We start from the raw sequence: 17,704 nt of genomic DNA on the forward strand, positions 1-17,704 counted from the left end.
CAGAAATAGTACACAAATTAATGTATTATTTACACCATACAAATGATATGGTTTATCTTATTTCTTTATTTTCAAAGGCAGATTGTGATGAAAACAGTGTTATAAATGCTTCCAATAACCTAAAGATCCACTAAGTAGGCTTCCATGGAGTCAGATTAATTTTGCAGATTGTCTGCTATAAATAGGGTGTGATTGCAGCATGCCCAGTAGCAGGTTAATTGCTACAGAGGTTCTGTGTTTCCTTTAAATTAATAAACCTCAGTATTTTTCCTCTTACACTGACTTCATTATTTCTCTGTTTTGCTCTGGAGATAAACTTCTCAAGGGTAGATCCCTTTTCCAGTTTGTTTGTTTGTTTCTCCCTGAAAGGTACGACTCTCGTCACTTTGTTTTCCTTGTGAAATGCTGCTTTTCCTGAGCTGGCGGGGGAATGCCGGTTTTCAGTTTTCTTTGTGACCCTGTGACCTTTCATTCATTCATTCGTTTTTCTTTCTTAGGTCACCCTTTATCCTTAGTTCATATTCTTTGTGAAGTGTCCCTCTCTGTCTTTTTTCTTTTTGGCCACACCTGTGGCATGTGGAGGTTCCCAGGTCAGGGAACAAACCCATACCACACAGAGCCACAGCAGTGACAGTGCTGCATCCTTACCCCGCTGAGCCACCAGGGAACTCCTGTGAAGCATCTCTTAAAGAGCTTAGTGTAGATGAACTTATTTTTTTTTGGTCTTTATCTGTCTTTTTAGGGCGGCACCTGTGGCATACGGAGGTTCCCAGGCTAGGGGTTGAATTGGAGCTGCAGCTGCCGTCCTACACCACAGCCACAGCAATGCTGGATCCTGAACTCCCTGAGCAAGGTTAGGGATCAAACCCGCAACCTCATGCTTTCTAGTGGGATTCGTTTCCCCCGTGCCACGACGGGGACTCCAGATGAACTTTATTCTTGATTCTGAACCCTTTTCTCTTGTTTTAGAAAAATTTTAATTACTTTATTGTGGTTAAAAAAACACATTCCCAGAGTTCCTGTTGTGGTTCAGTGGTAAAGAGCCTGACTAGTATTCATGAGGACACAGGTTCAATCCCTGGCCTTGCTCAGTGGCTTAAGGATCCGGTGTTGCCATGAGCTGTGGTGTGGGTCGCAGGCACCACTAGGATCCTGCGTTGCTGTGGCTATGGTGCAGGCCGGCAGCTGTAGCTCCGATTAGACCCCTAGCCTGGGAACCTCCATATGCCGGGTGTGTGGCCCTAAAAAGAGAAAAAAAAAAAAAAAAACCATTCACAAAATCAACTGTCATGATCATTTTCAAATAGCATTAAGTCCGTTCACTCTGTTGGGAAAAAGATCCCTGGAACGTACTCATCCTGGATTTGAACCCAGTACTCAGTTCCGTCACGTGACCCCTCACAGGCTTCTCTTCTCAGCGACAGACCCACGTTCTGTATAAGCTTCAGGAGAGACACGTGTCGCTCTTGCTCCCTTCCGGCTCCGCCTCCTGTTCCCATCACTAGACACACCAGCTTCATTTCTCTTCCACTTTCCTCGACGTGTGTTTTCCGCCTCTCCTTGTCCATGTTTGTCTCTTTGCTTTTGTTGACCTTCTCTTGGTCCTGGAGACATGGAGACCCTCTCTGTGCTTTGGTGGATTAACTGTTAGTCTTCACAGGACCTTGTGGGGTGCAGGTGCTGTTGTTCCCCCAGTGGACGGCTACAGTAACTGCGATGGCCTGGGTCCACAGAGAAGCGGGAGGCTCACTGGGGGAGGCGGGATGCGGGGAGGTGAGAGGGGCCCAGGGCCCGCAGCACAGGCCTGGCTGGAAGGACAAGGAGGGCCAGGGAGCAGGGGCCTTGGGCTGCAGCACAGCTCAGCCAGCAGCAGGGCCAGGAGGCCAGAGGGGAGTCCAAGCTCTGTCACATGCTGGAGGAGCCTGGCATCTCCACGGAAGGGTCCTGCCGAGGTACCACTCCACGCACAAGTCCGGGCCAGGGCTCCGGCGGCGGTCAGCTAGGTTCCCCAGAGCCAGGAACTGCGCCAAAGTCACAGAGGCACAGGGCTAAGTGACTCAGCCAAGGTCATACTGCCTGTGACTGGAGCCGGCCTTCACCTTGGCAGCATGAATCCGGGGCCCCTCTGACCACACAGTTGCTGGGGCTGCACCTTAAAGCAGAAGGACTGTCATCGGACAAAGCTGAGCATCTGGAACTGGACCAAGGGACGGTTCGTGTCCACGAGAATCAGCTCAGAAGATGAAGAATGTTTTTGAAACAGTCTCATCTTACCTGAATTCCCCCATGAATTTATCTAAGCTTTTACTGAAACCTTTCTCTGTTAAGACTGTGGCCTATCTTAAAGTAACGGATTTCTTAGGCTCACTCGATCAAGTTCTTTCATGTATCTGTCACAGACATTCTGTAAGAACTTCTGGTTTCAGAATTCTGGGACCGTAACCATCACAGTCTCATGAATTATGATAGTTTGATCATTGGTTCCTTTACTTTTATATTGCAGGGGTTTTGTGGTTTTTGGCTTTTTGGCTTTTTAGGGCCGCCCCCACGGCGTGTGGAGGTTCCCAGGCTCCGGGTTGAATCAGAGCTGTAGCCGCCAGCCTATGCCACAGCCGCAGTAACTCGGGATCTGAGTCGCATCTGCGATCTACACCACAGCTCATGGCACCACTGGATCCTTAACCCACGGAGTGAGGCCAGGGATTGAACCATGTCCTCATGGATGCTAGTCGGGTTTGCTGATCTCTGAGCCACAACAGGAACTCCCAGTTTTTTTTTTTATTGTGAACGTTTTTCTTGATCATTGAAAAGCCCATTTTCTGATTCTTCCTATGATCCTTAGAAGTAGGAAAACCTGGACCATGTTTGGTATTTTGGTTCTTTCGCATTCTCATTGTAATGCTCATTTAGTGTATTTTTTTAAAAAACATCTTCTTGGTTTTAAACATTTCCTTGCTTTGTATAACTGAGGCCTTTCCACTCCAGCGAACAAATCCTCCAAAGATACATATTCAGGGAGCTCAACCAGAGGAAGTAAACGTGGTCAGCAGGCACGGGGAATGGGTTCCGTTTCCTCATCTGTCCGAAGATGGGCACATGAGACATTGCTGAATGACCACCGCACAAGTCAACAAAACAGGTGCCAAAATCAAGAAAGCAGAGCCATTGGCGTGAGGTTGTGAGAAGGTGTTGCGAATGCCCCGAATGTGTACAGTCTGCTGGAGCTTCCTTTGCTTAAGTGTGATGAGAGTCATTAAATGATCATATTTAACCAAGGAAGATGATGCTCTGGGGAGTTTATCCAAGGAGAGAAAAAACAATGGAGGAAATTTCTCTATCCTGTACCCCCAAAGCTCTAAGGAGTCTAAATGCCCAGTTTTGGGGACACGTCCAGACTCTTCCAGTGGACTTGAGTGTTACCACCAAAATAATTGTGTCGCAGGATTATCAGGTCGACGATTGAAGTGGCGAGTCTGGGCAGGTGTTGCAATACAGACAGGACGGCAGGTGGAAGGAGCAAAAACCTGGGTCTGGCCTCCTCACTGTCTCACCTGAGGGTTACTGTTCGAATCCGAAAGCCACCCCCCCCCCCCCCCCGGAAGAGACCGGATACAACTAGATCTCAGTGACAGGGAGGGGTCTTACTTTAATCAAGTGTGGCTCTCACTTTGAAAAAGCAGTTTACTGTTTGGCAGTAGCTGACGATGTTGGAGAAGGAACTGCTTTAGGGGCGGGGTGCTGACGTGTGTGTCTTTGTTTCCGGCAGCCTCACCGCATGACCTCGCGCCCGTGAAGTCCTTTTTCTGCAGGATCCGGTGAGTTTGAGGGCCTGTGGAAGCCAGAAACGGTGCATTAGGCTCTGGCTTTGTTTTATTTATAATTTTTAGTTTTTATTGCAGTAGAGTTGATTTACAGTGTTTCAGGTGTGCAGCAACGTGATGCATTTATACATATGTCTCTCTCCTTTTTCAGATTCTTTTCCATGATAGGTTATTACAGCTGTTGGATATAGTTCCCTGTGTTATGCAGTAGGTCCTTGTTGGTTATTTATTTTATGCATAATAACCTGTGTCTTTTAATCTCAGATTCCAAATGTATCTCTCTGATTTTTTTGGGGGGGGGCACACCCACAGCATGTGGAAGTTCCCGGGGCCAGGGATGGAACCTGCACCACATCCGTGACCCGAGCTGCTGCAGTGACTGTGCTGGACTCTTAACCTGCTGAGCCACCAGGGAACTCCCAATCCCTCTGATTTTATTTTTGCACTTGATTCTTCTCTGTTCAGGTAGGGCCACTGTGGATGCAAGACAAGACTTGGCTCTTCCTGTAAGAAGTTTGTATTTTTATTGGAGAGAAGCTGTGTGTGCTCATGAGAAAAGTAGATAATTCATGCAGTAGGAGAAAAGACCAGAAAAGTCATTCTTAACCCAGGACCATGTGAGACTCACTGGACATGAGATGTACTTTCAGATGAGTGTGGTTTGGAGTTCTTTTGGTTTTGTTTGGTTTTTGTGTTTCAGTCGCATGTAACATTAATTTTTGCAATTTTGGACATCCTTAAAGAAAGCAGGGTAGTACATGTATGAGACGGATGTATGAGGCCCAGAGACCGCGAACTAGAAGAAAAGAGATAAAAAATTTAATAGTTGTTGGCTTCCAGTAGGACTTATTAGTGATTTTTTTCCTTCTAATTTTACTATGATATGTTAATGTTACTTGCACAGTAAAAAGAAAAAAATGTTTTTACATGACGTAAGGGGAGTTCCCATTGTTGCTCAGTGGGTTAAGGACCCTCTGTGAGGGTGCAGGTTCGATCCCTGGACCTGCTCAGTGGGTTCAGGATCCAGCATTGCCGTGAGCTGTGGTGTAGGTTGCAGATGCGGCTCGGATCCAGTGTGGCTGTGGCTGTGGCGTAGGCCGGCAGCTGCAGTTCCAGTTCAACCCCTAGCCCGGAAACTTCCATATGCCTCGAAGGATACGGAGCCATAAAAAGGAAAAAAAACTGATGTCGTGACTGCCAGCAGGAGTACTGAAGTCACTAACTGCTCTGGATATTGAGCAAGGAGGAGTCCTTGTCATGGATCATTCAGATGCTCCGTGGAGCAGGGGTTACTTGAGCTAAGGGTGTTGGGATGCGTGGGGAGGGGTAACCTGAGGGAAGGCGGGGAGGGGGAGGGGCTCCCTCGGTTCTTTCCATCCCCGACGCGGGAGTTGATGAAGATCTGAGAGCAGTGCCTGCTGCATAGTAAGTCCTGTATGTGTTTGTTACGTTAGTAAATATCTTCTGATGCCTCTTCTGAGCCAGGCCCTGTTACAGGTGCTGGGCTCAAAACAACGTTCTGTCCTCGTGAACCTTACGTTCTGGGGGGGAGGGCCTGGGACCAATAATAAAGCTATGGACACATGCATGCGTTGGCTGCAGTAAGTTCCCCAGCAGAGTCGGGATGCTGGGCCGTGGAGAGGTTGTGTGTCTTCCGGGCGGTCAGGGAACTCTGATGAGAAGCCTCACTGGGGCCAGAGCCCCGAAGGAGGTGAGGGAACAAGCCGTATGTGCGTGTGTCCAAGAGAAGAGTGCTCCAGGCAAGTGCAAAGGCCCTGGGGCAGAGCGCATCTGGCCTGGGCGGGGGCGTGGAAGACAATGAGGAAGCAGGGCCAAAGCACAGGGCACATGAAGTTCTGAGTGAGTCGTTTAGTCCAGGTTAACCACTTAGTTATTTTTTAAACTTTGGGAATTTTTCAAAATAACGTAAAAGTGGGGAAAACAATACAAGGGAGTGTTATGACCATTTAGCATGAATAACTTGAACCCACGGCCAGTCTTGAGTCATCTCAACCACGTGGGTCCGTCCCCCCCCGGCCCCCCGCTACCGTGACCCCGATGTTGTTTTGGATCAGTTTGCAGATCTCTTATCACTTCATACTTCAGAGTGTTGTCCTAAAGATGAGGTTCTCCGGGCTCCATCGTCCCTCTTTGGCCAGCGGGCGCTGCTGCTTAACTAGACTAACTAGGTCAGCTCTGGGCAGGGGCTGCTGGTTAACTAGACGAAGGAGGTCAGCTCCAGGCCCAGTAGTTTGGACGGTGCCCTTTGTTTCTCGCCTGCCGTCTGGGGTTGCTTCAGGAACCTTCAGTGGCAGAGACAGGACGTTTTCACTTCTTTAGAAGGAAAAAGCATTGACGTGGTGACAGGTTTGTGTGACCGTGTGATGTGCAGGCTGAAGGTCGGGTAGGGGGACCAGGGAAGGAGCTGGGAGGGTGGTTTCACTATGTAGCCGAGGACCGGCAGGACCTGGACCAGGCGGGAGGTGGACGCGGGACAGGTGGATACCAGATGTTTCTGTGATCCAGGTGCCGGGATAGATGGATGGCTTTGTTTGGGGGCGGGATGGAAGGAGTTGGGTGAGGGAGTCTCGGCTCAAGGTGCCACGACTAGGGTGGGGGGAGTCGGAGGGGAGGGCGTGTGACTCGGTATCAGACGACGTGCAGCTTCGATGAGAGCTCTCCCTCGAGAGGTTGACCAGGCATTGGTGTGGGAGCCTGGGCTGCAGGGGCGAGGACCGGGCTCAGGTTGTTGGCATAGCGACGGCATTGAGAAGCCCTGGGCCAGCAGCTCCCCTCCCAGGAACGGGAGCGGCCGAGACTGCAGGTGCAGACACGCGCAGGTCAGCTCGGGAGAGGTGAGGGCCGAGGCTGCTGCAGAGAGCAGAGAAGCGGCCCAAGCTGCTGGCGTTTGGGCAGCGAAGGGGCAGGCAGGGCGGAGGGGGGCGCTGGGCACCCAGGGACACGGATTCAAGTGGTGGTCGGGGCGGAGATGGCGGGGCGTGACTTCAGTCTAGGATGTTGACTCTGAGAGGGTAGTGGCCCCACATCCAAGGGGATCTTGTCCAGCCGGAGTGACCACACAGGATGGACATCCTGGCAGTCAGTGGGGGGGGGCAGGTTCTAGCTCTGCTGTTGTGTATCCCCTTCACAGCCCCCCACCCCTGTCCCCACCCACTGCCTTGGCCTCAGTAGAGAAAGAATTAGAGAACCATGTACCTGTGGCCAAGTCTATGCTTGGGCCCCAGGCTCCGCTGTCCTTGAAGCAGAGCACTGCACAGAGGTCAAGGTCAGCAGAGACCTGGGGGGGTAAACCAGCCCATGGCCAAGCCGAAGACTGGCTGCAGGACACAGGCTACAGGGGCTGAAGTGGTGCCCCTGAGTCAGGTCTTTGAAAGGGGGCGTGGGGAGGGGGGATGGGGCTGGGGGTGGGGGCCTGCCCGGGGCTCTCCCAGGGAACCCTGCCTCCCATCATGTGGTAAGTGGTTCAGATGGGCGAGACAAGACTGGGCCGTCCCCCTTCCCAGCAGAAGGGAAAGTCACCCTGGGACTTGCGGCCCCTTCATGGTCATGGGGGTGAGCCGGTTCTCCGGAAAGCCTCCCCTCCATTCGATCATAGACGGGTGGCGTTGCCCTTGGGTATTGGAAATTTAAACATTTTCTTTTTTTTGAAATGAACATGTTTAAACATTTTAGATTTGGACACGTCTCACTTGGAAGTTAGCCCCAGAGTGTCCACTTGGCCTAGTTTCGTGTTGGACCGAGTGAAGGTTGGTTAGTGTCGGTAGCGGCACTAACCAACTGACCTTGTTCTCGGCAGTGGAGGCGACGCCGGGAAGCCCGAGCGGCTGTACGGCCCATTCCGGATCGTTCCCTATCTGATCCACCTGCACAGCCCTGCCCGCCCGGAGCCCGAGCCCTGCTGTCTCCTGCTGGTGGAGAAGGTTCGTTCTGGTTACGCAGGTGAGTCAGGAGCATTTGCTTCTAGATCAGATGTGAGGTGTCAGCACGTCAGAGCATCAGAAGGGAGCCCTTGAAAGCCTGTGTCCTGCAGCCAATCTCCAGCTTGGCCATGAGCTGGTCCCCCCGCCACCGAGTCTCTGCTGACCTTGACCTCTGTGCAGGGCTCTGCTTCAAGGACAGCGCGGCCTGGGGCCCAAGCACAGACTTGGCCATAGGTACATGGTCCTTTGATTCTTTCTCTACTGGTGACCTTCCTGTGGCCTTTTGCTTCTGTCTTGTGTGACATGAGAACATCAGAATTGTTTCATAGAGATCACAAGAATGAATTTGTGTTTCTGTTTTGGCTTTTCAGGGCTGCATCTGCAGCATATGGGAGCTCCTGGGCTGGGGGTCGAATGGGAGCTGCAGCTGCCGGCCTACACCACAGCCACAGCAATTCAGGATCCGAGCCGCGTCTGCGACCACAGCTCACGGCAATGCCGGATCCTTAACCCAGTGAGTGAGGCCAGGGATCAAATCCTCAGCCTTGTGGATGCTAGTTGGGTTTGTTACTGCTGAGCCACAATGGGAACTCTGAATTTATGTTTTTCAAGTGTTTTTATAACCCCCTAGGTAAAAAGCATAGTTCGCATCTAGTGGTGACAGACCGCATTGCTAAATTCACGTATCAGTACAGTAGCAGCTTCCCTGTATCATTTGAAGTTACAGTCATTTCTACTGTAATGTAGCATTTGCTTTCCTAAAAATTCACGCAATTCACACCAGGCTTATGGGGCACAATACTCAGGTAATCCTACATTAAAAATAAGATGGGGCTCTCGTAACACAGTTTCACACACTTCATGATTAAGATGGGCACAAACGCTACAGTAAGTATGGCTTATCACCCTGGCAAAGCCCTGCCATCTGCTGTACACCTGGTGTCAGAGGGGCTGCAGCTCGGGCATTGTCCTGGGGGTGGAAGGAAGGTTGTCTGACCCCGGGGTGAACAGGTGTGGCTCGGGGCGCTCGAGGTGCACAGGGGCCGTGGGCACATGTTTTGGGTGTGTGCATGTTTCTCAGTGTTCCCAGGGGCTCCATTCAGCTGGATGCTGTTTCCTTCCCTCCTTCCTTCCTTTCATTCGTTCTGCTTTTCGGAGCCGCCCCTTCGGCAAATGGAGCTTCCCAGGCTAGGGGTTGAATTGGAGCTACAGCTGCCAGCCGGCGCCACAGCCACGCAGGACCTGAGTTGTGTCTGCAACATACACCACAGCTCAAAGCAACACCCGATCCCCGACCCACTGAGTGAGGCCAGGGATCAAACCCACACCCTCATGGATGCTCGTCGGATTCGTCCCTGCTGAACCACAACGGGAACTCTGTTTTCTGCATTCACGTCGTGTTTCTTGCAAGGGCAGTCGTGCATAAGCAAACGCAGAATTAGCATCACCCTCAGGTTGCTCGCTGGGGTATCCGTCACCGTACTTTCAGAGTGGACTATGGTAGCACTGGCCATTCCAACTGTATTACACAAAAATGTTCCTGTTGTACTGACATTTCAAATCCTATTTGCTTAGTTATATTCAGCCTCTAAATAAAACATTTCACCCTGAACCCTAAGTTACTCCAGGTGTGACTGTCAGATGTTTGTGATAAGGAAGCTCTTCAGTGCACACAGACTCCCTCTGTTTAAAGCTGACTTGAGTGGTGTCACATTTCGACCTTACCTGTTCATAACGAAAATTATTAAAGTGTTCATAACGAAAATGACCAGTTTTCAGGCCAGGCCCGTAAGTGAGATGTCTGCCATTTCACACAGAGTTTCTTTGCTTGGCCGCATGTTAAGTGGATAATTAATTAGATATTTGCCTTTCAACACGTCTTTCTGTTTGTCATAGCTCCTCGAATCCCAGAGAATAAAAGGGTTTTTACCACAACACACACCCCAGGGTGCGTTTTTCTTGAAATAGATGAAAGGTAAGTGCTTCTTTAAGCCTAAAAGAAATTTGTTTCGGAAAATAAATGAAATATTATAAAGTAGACATTGTATTTGCATACGTCTGCCCTGCATAACTAACTGACGTCCATCCATCTGTGCATTGGGTTTTTGTTTGAAATTTACGTCATCTAAATTTTTAATACACATATCGTGTGTATTATTAAACTTTTAAGATTTACAAGTTATCATATGTGATGTAAAAGCTTTAGGTAAGCCAGAGAGTGTTTTTCCATTTTGCGCAAAAGGACAGTGAATCTGGGCCGCACAGTATGTGATTACAGTTAAAACGAGACCAAGACTCTGGCCTCCTGCCCTTTGCCAGTGTAATTTCCACTGGACAAGTGCGTCCCAAGCTGTTTATGATGAATTTTTATTAGTGTGAAGTGAGGGGGGGGAGAGAAAGAAAAATAAGGCAGATTTTTTTTTTTTTTTTTAAACTGAGTTTATGTAGGAGGTCCCGTCGTGGCTCGGAGGTTAACGAATCCTACTAGGAACCATGAGGTTGCGGGTTCAATCCCTGGCTTCACTCGGTGGGTTGAAGATCTGGTATTGCTATAGCTGTGGTGGAGGCCAGCAGCTGTAGCTCCAATTTCACCCCTAGCCTGGGAACTTCCATATGCCACAGGCGCATCCCTAGAAAAGACAAAAAAAAAAAAGCTGAGTTTATGTAATTTACAGAATTGTTATTTATTTTGAACTTAAGTCCTTCCCACTTTTTTTGGTGATTAAAATTAGTCTTATTTAAAGAGTAGTGACAGTAGACGGTAGTCGTTGCTTATTGTTGTTTTTTAATGACTTTATTTGGAAAAGTAAGACGTTATCCTCTCCGGATCAGTACCCTCCATTTCCCCACATTTCTCTAAAAGTTTCACTTATTGTGGAATCTGGCAATCTGGGAGCCAGGTACCATACCACCCAGATACACAAAGCAAAAATGTCAAGATCCTGACACAATTATGATAGGCATTAATTTTGATTTTTTAAAAAACGTTAACCTCTGAAAATGGGCTTATTACCCATTTATTACATTTAGTTGCCCTAGCACTGAGCAGTAATTGATGAGATAACTTTGTATAATACAATCTGTGGAAAGTAAGGAGGTGTAGCTACAGATGCTCTGAAAGTAAGCTTAAATTGATTGCATTCGAAAGCATTTGTGAATTTGAACGTAAGGGAGATGTTTATGGAGCCGGTTCTTTCTCAGTCTTCCTGAATGTCTGGTCCTGAGAATTCTCCTCTGAGCTTTTATCCTGCCAGTGTCATTGTGACTGGTAGTCTATTCGATATTACCTTTGAGGAGACATTGTTTTTGAATAATTTTAATTATTCTGCATAAATTCGTAGCCTGCTTTATTCATTTAACGTCACAGCATTTGTCTATATTGTGATGTGGTCTTTGTAGATTTTTTAAAAGGCAGAGAATTGGACGGCATCAGAGGCCTCTGAGGAACTTGTTAAAAGTGTAAACCCGAGGAGTTCCCGTCGTGGTGCAGCAGAAACGAACCCGACTAGGAACCATGAGGTTGCGGGCTCGATCCCTGGCCTCGGTCAGTGGGTTAAGGATCTGGTTTTGCCGTGCGTTTTGGTATAGGTCACAGACACGGCTTGGATCCTGTGTTGCTGTGGCTGTGGTGTAGGCTGGCGGCTGTAGTTCTGATTCAACCCCTAGCCTGGGAACCTCCATATGCCATGGGTGCAGCCCTAAAAAGCCAAAAAAAAAAAAAAAAAGGTGTAGACCCTTAGTCTTGCCCCAGATACTCTGATTCAGTAAGTTTGTGGTGAGCCTGCAAGTCTGGTTTTAGATGATTTTGATGCAGCGTGTCAGAGGACCAGTACTTGTTAGATTGTGTAACTGTCTCCCCACAGGAGAGGCCCTTTCATTGTTTATTGCTTCTGTAAATGCTGTCATGAGCATCTTTTGCATACCTTTTTTTTTCATATTTAGAGTTTAGTTGAAAAGTATTCTTGAACGTATGTATATAAGGTACAAAAATGACGTATGCTGCCTGTGCTGTGTCTGTGCCCAGAGCAGTGCCTCTGCTGGGTTACCTGCCCCAGGATCTGATCGGCACGTCCATCCTGACGCACCTGCACCCGGAAGATGCTGCTCTGATGCTCGCCGTACACCAAAAGGGTAAGCGCACCTTCCTTCCGGGGGGACGTTTCTTTGCATTCATCTTTTTACATTTTTTATTTCACTTCTCACTAAAGTGTCTCACAAGCGCCAGTCCCTGGAGGTTAACTTTTAACCAGGAAAGCAGAGTATTGAAACTGCTCAATTCTTTTTCTCTTTTGACATTCTAAAACATTTTGCCTGAAAAAGACATTTGCAGTACATATCCATGTTCTACAAATAGCGATTTTGCTAGAGGGAGGTGTGGAGAAAAGGGACCCCTCCTGCACTGTTGAAGGGAATGTAAATTGGTGCAACCACTGTGGAAACCAGTATGGAGGTGCCTCAGAACATTCTGTGCACCTCTACCATGTGATCCAGCAATCCCACTCCTGGACATCTATCCAGACAAAACCATAATTCGCAGGGATCCATGCACCCCTGTGTTCATAGCAGCACTATTCATATTAGCCAAGACATGGAAACAACCCAAATGTCCATCAACGGGTGAATGGATTAAGAAGAGATGGCATATATATGTGTGTGTATATATATATATATATATATATATATATATGCAAAGAATACGACTCAGCCATAAAAAGAATGAAATAATGCCATTGGCAGCAACATGGATGCAGCAAGAGATACTAAGGCAGGTCAGAAAGAGAAAGACAGATACCATATGATACCATGTATGTGGCATCCAGTATACGGCACAAGTGAACCTGTCTGCAGAGCAGAAACAGACTCACTGACATAGAGAACAGACTCGCAGTTGCCCAGGGGAGCGGGGAGGGAGTGGGACCCCGTATTCTGTGACGTTTAGAAGGATAGGCAGTAACGTCCTACCGGGCAGCACAGGGAACGATGCCCAGTTTTTTGGGATGGGCCCTGACGGAAGATACGCTGCGAAAGGGAGTGCAGAGAGACGCGACGAGTCCCTTTGCTGTGCAGCCGCCTTTGGCACAACGCTGTGCATTGACCCTCCTTTACTAAAGAAAGAAAGATCCGAGTTCCGCACGTGGTACCTTTGTCTCACTGTTCCATGTAGTCTTGAAGCTTGCGGGCCAGCCTCCCTTTGACCACTCACCCATTAGATTCTGTTCTCAAAATGGGGATTACATCATCCTGGATTCCAGCTGGTCCAGCTTTGTGAACCCCTGGAGCCGGAAGATTTCTCTCATCATCGGTCAGCATCAAGTTCGAACGTAAGTCAGTCGGTTTTCATGGGTCTAAAAAATCTTCTTTTTCCAAGTGATATTCTTTGAATTATTTGACACGTGACCTGAACGAAGGCGAGGGTTTCTTTTTTCAGCGCTTCTGGAAGATCTCTCGGCCTTAAGCAGCAAGAGCGTCGGAAGTTTAGGTTCTACCTCTTTGGCTTAATGATTCCTTTCTGGGAAGAAAACGTCTAAATACAAAAAAGCCTCATAAAGGAGAGACAGATTGTGCAGGGTTACTTAATCCTAATCGCAGACTCAGAGCAGCTGAAACGTCCACCATTAAGTAAATTGGGAAATAGTTGCTTGACCTGTTAGCGTATTGGCCAGTGAAAATTTTTACAGAGATTGTGGAACAGAGGAAATTGAGGCGTTAGGATAAAAAGCAGCGTGCAGATTTTTTTGTACAATGCGATTATAATTATGTTTTAATGTGATTATGCTGAAGATACACGAACACTCTGAATAGGAGGGAAATATAATAATTGGTTGTTGTGGGTAGTGGGGTTATGGGTGAGGTTTTATTTTTGTTTTTTTCTTCTTCTGAACATTAAAGTTCTCTTTCGCGGGCACGTAAAACTTCTTAGAACAGCCTTCTGCTGTCAGATTCCACTTCACTGGTGTCAATTTTATCAAATCTTTATTTTAAAAAGTTAGATTCTGCCATGTGTATTTTCCTGCCAGCATGGCTGGCTCCAGCCTGCTTGGCTGTGATTCCCTGTCTGTAAAACAGTCTTGCAAAAATGGATCTGGAACAGTGTAGCCCACCACTCCTATAGCCTCAGATGCTCCTCGTCCCTGGACTTTGCAGACCATTTAAAACTGACCTGTACTTGTCTCAGCCAGCCTGTAAATTTCCCTTTGATGTCGTTTTTTTTTTTTTTTTTTTTTCCTTTTTTAGGGCTATACTTGCAGCATATGAAAGTTCCCAGGCTAAGGGTCGAACCAGAGCTGTAGCTGCCAGCCTACTCCACAGCCATAGCAACATGGAATCCAAGCCGCATCTGTGATCTACACCACAGCTCAAGGCAACGCTGGATCCCTAACCCACTGAGTGGGGCCAGGGATTGAACCTGCATCCTTGTGGATATTAGTCACGTTCATAACCTGTTGAGCCGCAAGGGGAACTCTGAAAAGAACTCCGGTTCTTTAAGAATGGAAATCATACTTACCTCTTCAGTATCATGCTGAGATGGAGAAATTCTGTCTTGTATTTTGTGCTCCAGCTTTGGACATTTAAGCATAAAGCTGAGAACCGTGGACCTACCAGTGAGACTGACTTTATCCATTTTAATGTGGTGACTGAGTGATGGGCAACCCTGGTGAGATGAAGCCTCAGGGCTGCTCTGACCTGGTTGTGCCCCAGGGTTTGACTGCCATCAGGGCAGGTCTGCAGCCTTAATGGAAGAGCTGGGCTCCTTGCCGCCCTGGCTCAGGAGGCTGGTTTGTGCTAAAAAGCTAATTTAATAATTAAGATAACAAATAGGACTGCCCAGTAAGTGCTCTTTGTGTTGGTCAGAAAAGACTTTTTTATCCAGTAGGGAAACCTGTTGGGAAATGAAAATAAGATCAGGAGCTCCCTTTGTGGCTCAACGGGTTCAGAAACTGCATAGCGTCCGTGAGGATGCAGGTTTGATCCCTGGCCTCACCGAGTGGGTTAAGGATCCGGTGTTGCCATGAACTGTGGTGATGCAGCTCGGATCTGGTGTGGCTGTGGCTGTGGTGAAGGCTGGTAGCTGTACCTCCGATTGTACCCCTAGCCTGGAAACTTCCATATGCCACAGGTACGGCCCTAAAAAGACAAAAATTAAGATCAGATGGATGCTCAGAAGAGTCTAGGAGATCCCAGAGCAAGGACAGCTCTGGAATGGGTCTGAGTACCACCCGTCAGTTCCAGAGCACGACCTGGCCCCCAAGCGGGCCTTTCAGTTCTCTGATTAAAGAAGTTTGAGATAAACTGACACACGTACTCATGGTGTTTTCAGGGTTTTCAGGAATTATTCCAATATTTGCATCTCAAGATCCAGGGTTATGTGGGACGGAGTTGAGAGTCTAGTGGGTGTGGACCTCTCACCTAAAACACTCCTTAGCTGTAACACTTCTAGAATTGCTGTAACGCGTGTATTTATTCCGTAAGTATCTACTGGTCCCCCCACAGCAGGCGATGTGCTGGCCCCTGAGCATGAGGTTGTAAACAGGACATTCTCTTTGTCACCGTGAAACCTGCGGTGTATGGAGAACAGAGGACAGAAATGGCTGTGACACCTGCGTAGCCTTGAGGAAAGTGTGGCAGTTGAGGTGGGGAGGGGTCTGTGAGTGCCGAGCAAGGGGCTCTAAGCACGTGCTTCCCGGTGGCCCCGTGGGAAGGGAGGTTAGGTGCTCTGACCGCTCACTTTACAGAACAGCACCCATGGTCCGTGAAATAGAGTTTCCCGGCGATCACTTAGGGAGGGAGTTGCCCAGCGGAGCCAAGAAGCAGATTTTCCTCCCTGGCCCTCTGCCAGGTTCCTGACAGCAGCACGGCCACCACCTCATGCCGAGTTTGACACTGTCTGATGAAGGCAGTGCCTCTGTCACCTGCGTGCACGTCATTTGGGGTCATGCCATTGGCGATGAGAACAGAACTTAGTTTTGTGCGAAGGGTCACCCCGATCTCATAGCACAGAGCAGTCCATTCTGTTTCCCTTCAGAACCTCACTTGAACCGCAGCCAAGGGCCTCTCGTGGGACAGGGAGTGTGGTTACACGCCTGTCGGCCGTACCTGCTGCCTGGGCTGACGGCCCCTGTTGGTGCTGTGGGAGGTGCCAGAGGAGCAGGTGCAACAGACCAGGAGCTGAGCTCCAGGACCTCGTGGGGGGGTTGCGGGGGGGTGGACAGGTGAGACGGGTGCTGTGCCAGGCTGTTTGTGCGTGACATCTTGGTGCCGGTGGCACCGGTGGACAGGCCGAAGCACCCCCGGCTGCTCGGTCCAGGTCTGGGTGCGGGTGCGATGGGGGGCATGACCCTGCTCGTGATTGTACTTTCTGGGGAAGCGTGTCCCTTTTTAGGGAGCTGAGCTATGGGGCTAAGTGGCGAGAAGCAGCTGGCGGGATGCGTGGTAGAAACAGGAGAGGAGCCAGCTGGGGGTCGGGCGTGTGGCCTTGGCCCTAACCCTGCCGCCTAGCTGGGGACTCGGCACGGTTCTCCACCTCTGACCTTTGGACCCTGCCCCCCCCCCGGGATCGTGAGTTTGCAGGAGGGGCCGTTTCTGACCCAGTACTCCTCCCATGTTGACCGCGCTCCTATGACCAAGGGGCAGGACAGTGTGGTGGCCGGGATGGTGCGGCCTGGGGCCTGGACCCCAGCCCTGCAATACCTGTTAGCCTCACAGCTGGGCTTCAGCTCAGGGAAAGGGGAGGGTATGGGGGGTGGGGGGCTTTGGGAACAGGGTGGGGGGGCCGTGTGAGGGTGGGGGGCTGCAGGTCAGTCTTCATGTTTGTGACAGCACAGGGCACTCCTATCACAGGGGGTCCCAAGCAAGCGTCAGTTCCTGCCTGTTCCTCTTTCTGTTAACGAGTCTGCCTCATGCTGCGGTCAGGTGGCAGATGTACTGCTGTCGTCTCTAGATTCAGCTCTAGATTGAAAATGCTCTAGAATCAGGCTCTAAATAAGGCTGAAGATGCTGTGACAGCCCCATCGTCCCCGCTGGCGTGGGACATGGCATCATCTCTGTTACACAGCTGAAGGGACTGGGTACAAGGAGCCCAGATGTTCGATGAACTTAAGGTCTCAAAATTTCTCACAAGCAGAAGGTTCCTCAGAACTCAGTAGGTTCATGTTAAATTTCGAGACCGGTGGTGGTCGAAGGTGTTTTAGTAGCTAAGGAGACTCCTTGTCACTGATCATGAACCTGCATAAATACAGTGCTAAACGTGGTTGAAAACTAGAGCCACAGAGAAACTTAAGAAGCCTCTCAATGGCTCCTTTGTTTCTTAGGACTTTCTCTACCTCCGTGAACAGAGTTTGGGCTTCGTATTTTCCATACTTGAAAGGTTGCTTTGTAAAAGCATAGATTTATTGTTTGATCCTTCTATTAAAAATCACTTCGGACTTCATTGCAAACGGATGTTTAAATGGCTTGACTCAATCTTTCACTTGGCATTTTGTAGGAGTCCACTAAATGAGGATGTTTTTGCCACCAGAATAAAAAAGATGAACAGTAATGACAAAGACATAACAGAATTACAAGAACAAATTCACAAACTTCTCTTACAGGTAAAGTGAGAGATTTTAAAAAACAAACGCACAATTCCGTAATCGTGTTCAATTTTTAACATTCAGCCTTGAAGTCACTTCACAAAAAGGAAACTGTGAGGAGAAAGAACTCCTTAGCCTCTACATTCCAGAAATTTTCGTCTTCCTCTTTTTGTTTTCAAATTAAATTTTGTCCTTCTAGTTTTCCTTTCTGTGTTAAATACACAGGACATTTTTGTAAGAACATTTGAAGATGGGAAACTGAGTCACAGGAAGCGATGAGACAGAGAAGTTATTTCTAAATGAGGGAACCCTCCTGGAACCCCAAGCGCTGCCAGTGTTGTGGCTTCAATATTTAAAAAAAAAAAAAAATTAC

The 17,704-nt window shown here is 48.7% G+C and overlaps 1 protein-coding gene across 6 annotated transcripts in view; it reads left to right on the forward strand.

Annotated features, from left to right (window-relative positions):
* The window catches only part of PER3 (period circadian regulator 3), a 60,484-nt gene that overhangs the window by 5,239 nt on the left and 37,541 nt on the right, over positions 1 to 17,704 (forward strand). For 5 of the 6 annotated variants that reach the window (XR_014806987.1, XR_014806988.1, XM_084962684.1 and 2 more), the window contains exons 5-10: positions 3,767 to 3,815; positions 7,639 to 7,781; positions 9,659 to 9,737; positions 11,787 to 11,893; positions 12,927 to 13,083; positions 17,244 to 17,349. Coding sequence is in view for 4 of the 6 variants with exons in the window: in XM_084962684.1 (XP_084818810.1) it covers positions 3,767 to 3,815; positions 7,639 to 7,781; positions 9,659 to 9,737; positions 11,787 to 11,893; positions 12,927 to 13,083; positions 17,244 to 17,349 (641 nt within the window). In the remaining 2 variants the exon portion in view is untranslated. Of the gene's footprint in view, positions 1 to 3,766; positions 3,816 to 7,638; positions 7,782 to 9,658; positions 9,738 to 11,786; positions 11,894 to 12,926; positions 13,084 to 13,965; positions 14,129 to 14,725; positions 17,350 to 17,704 lie in introns of those variants that run through there. The other variant, XM_084962685.1, reaches the window with a different exon arrangement.

The sequence above is a fragment of the Sus scrofa genome, chromosome 6, assembly GCF_054392235.1.
Source record: "Sus scrofa isolate SSC_HxYL_T2T_F1_AM1 chromosome 6, Sscrofa_HxYL_maternal_Yorkshire_Landrace_v2.0, whole genome shotgun sequence".
NCBI classification, from domain to species: Eukaryota; Metazoa; Chordata; class Mammalia; order Artiodactyla; family Suidae; genus Sus; species Sus scrofa.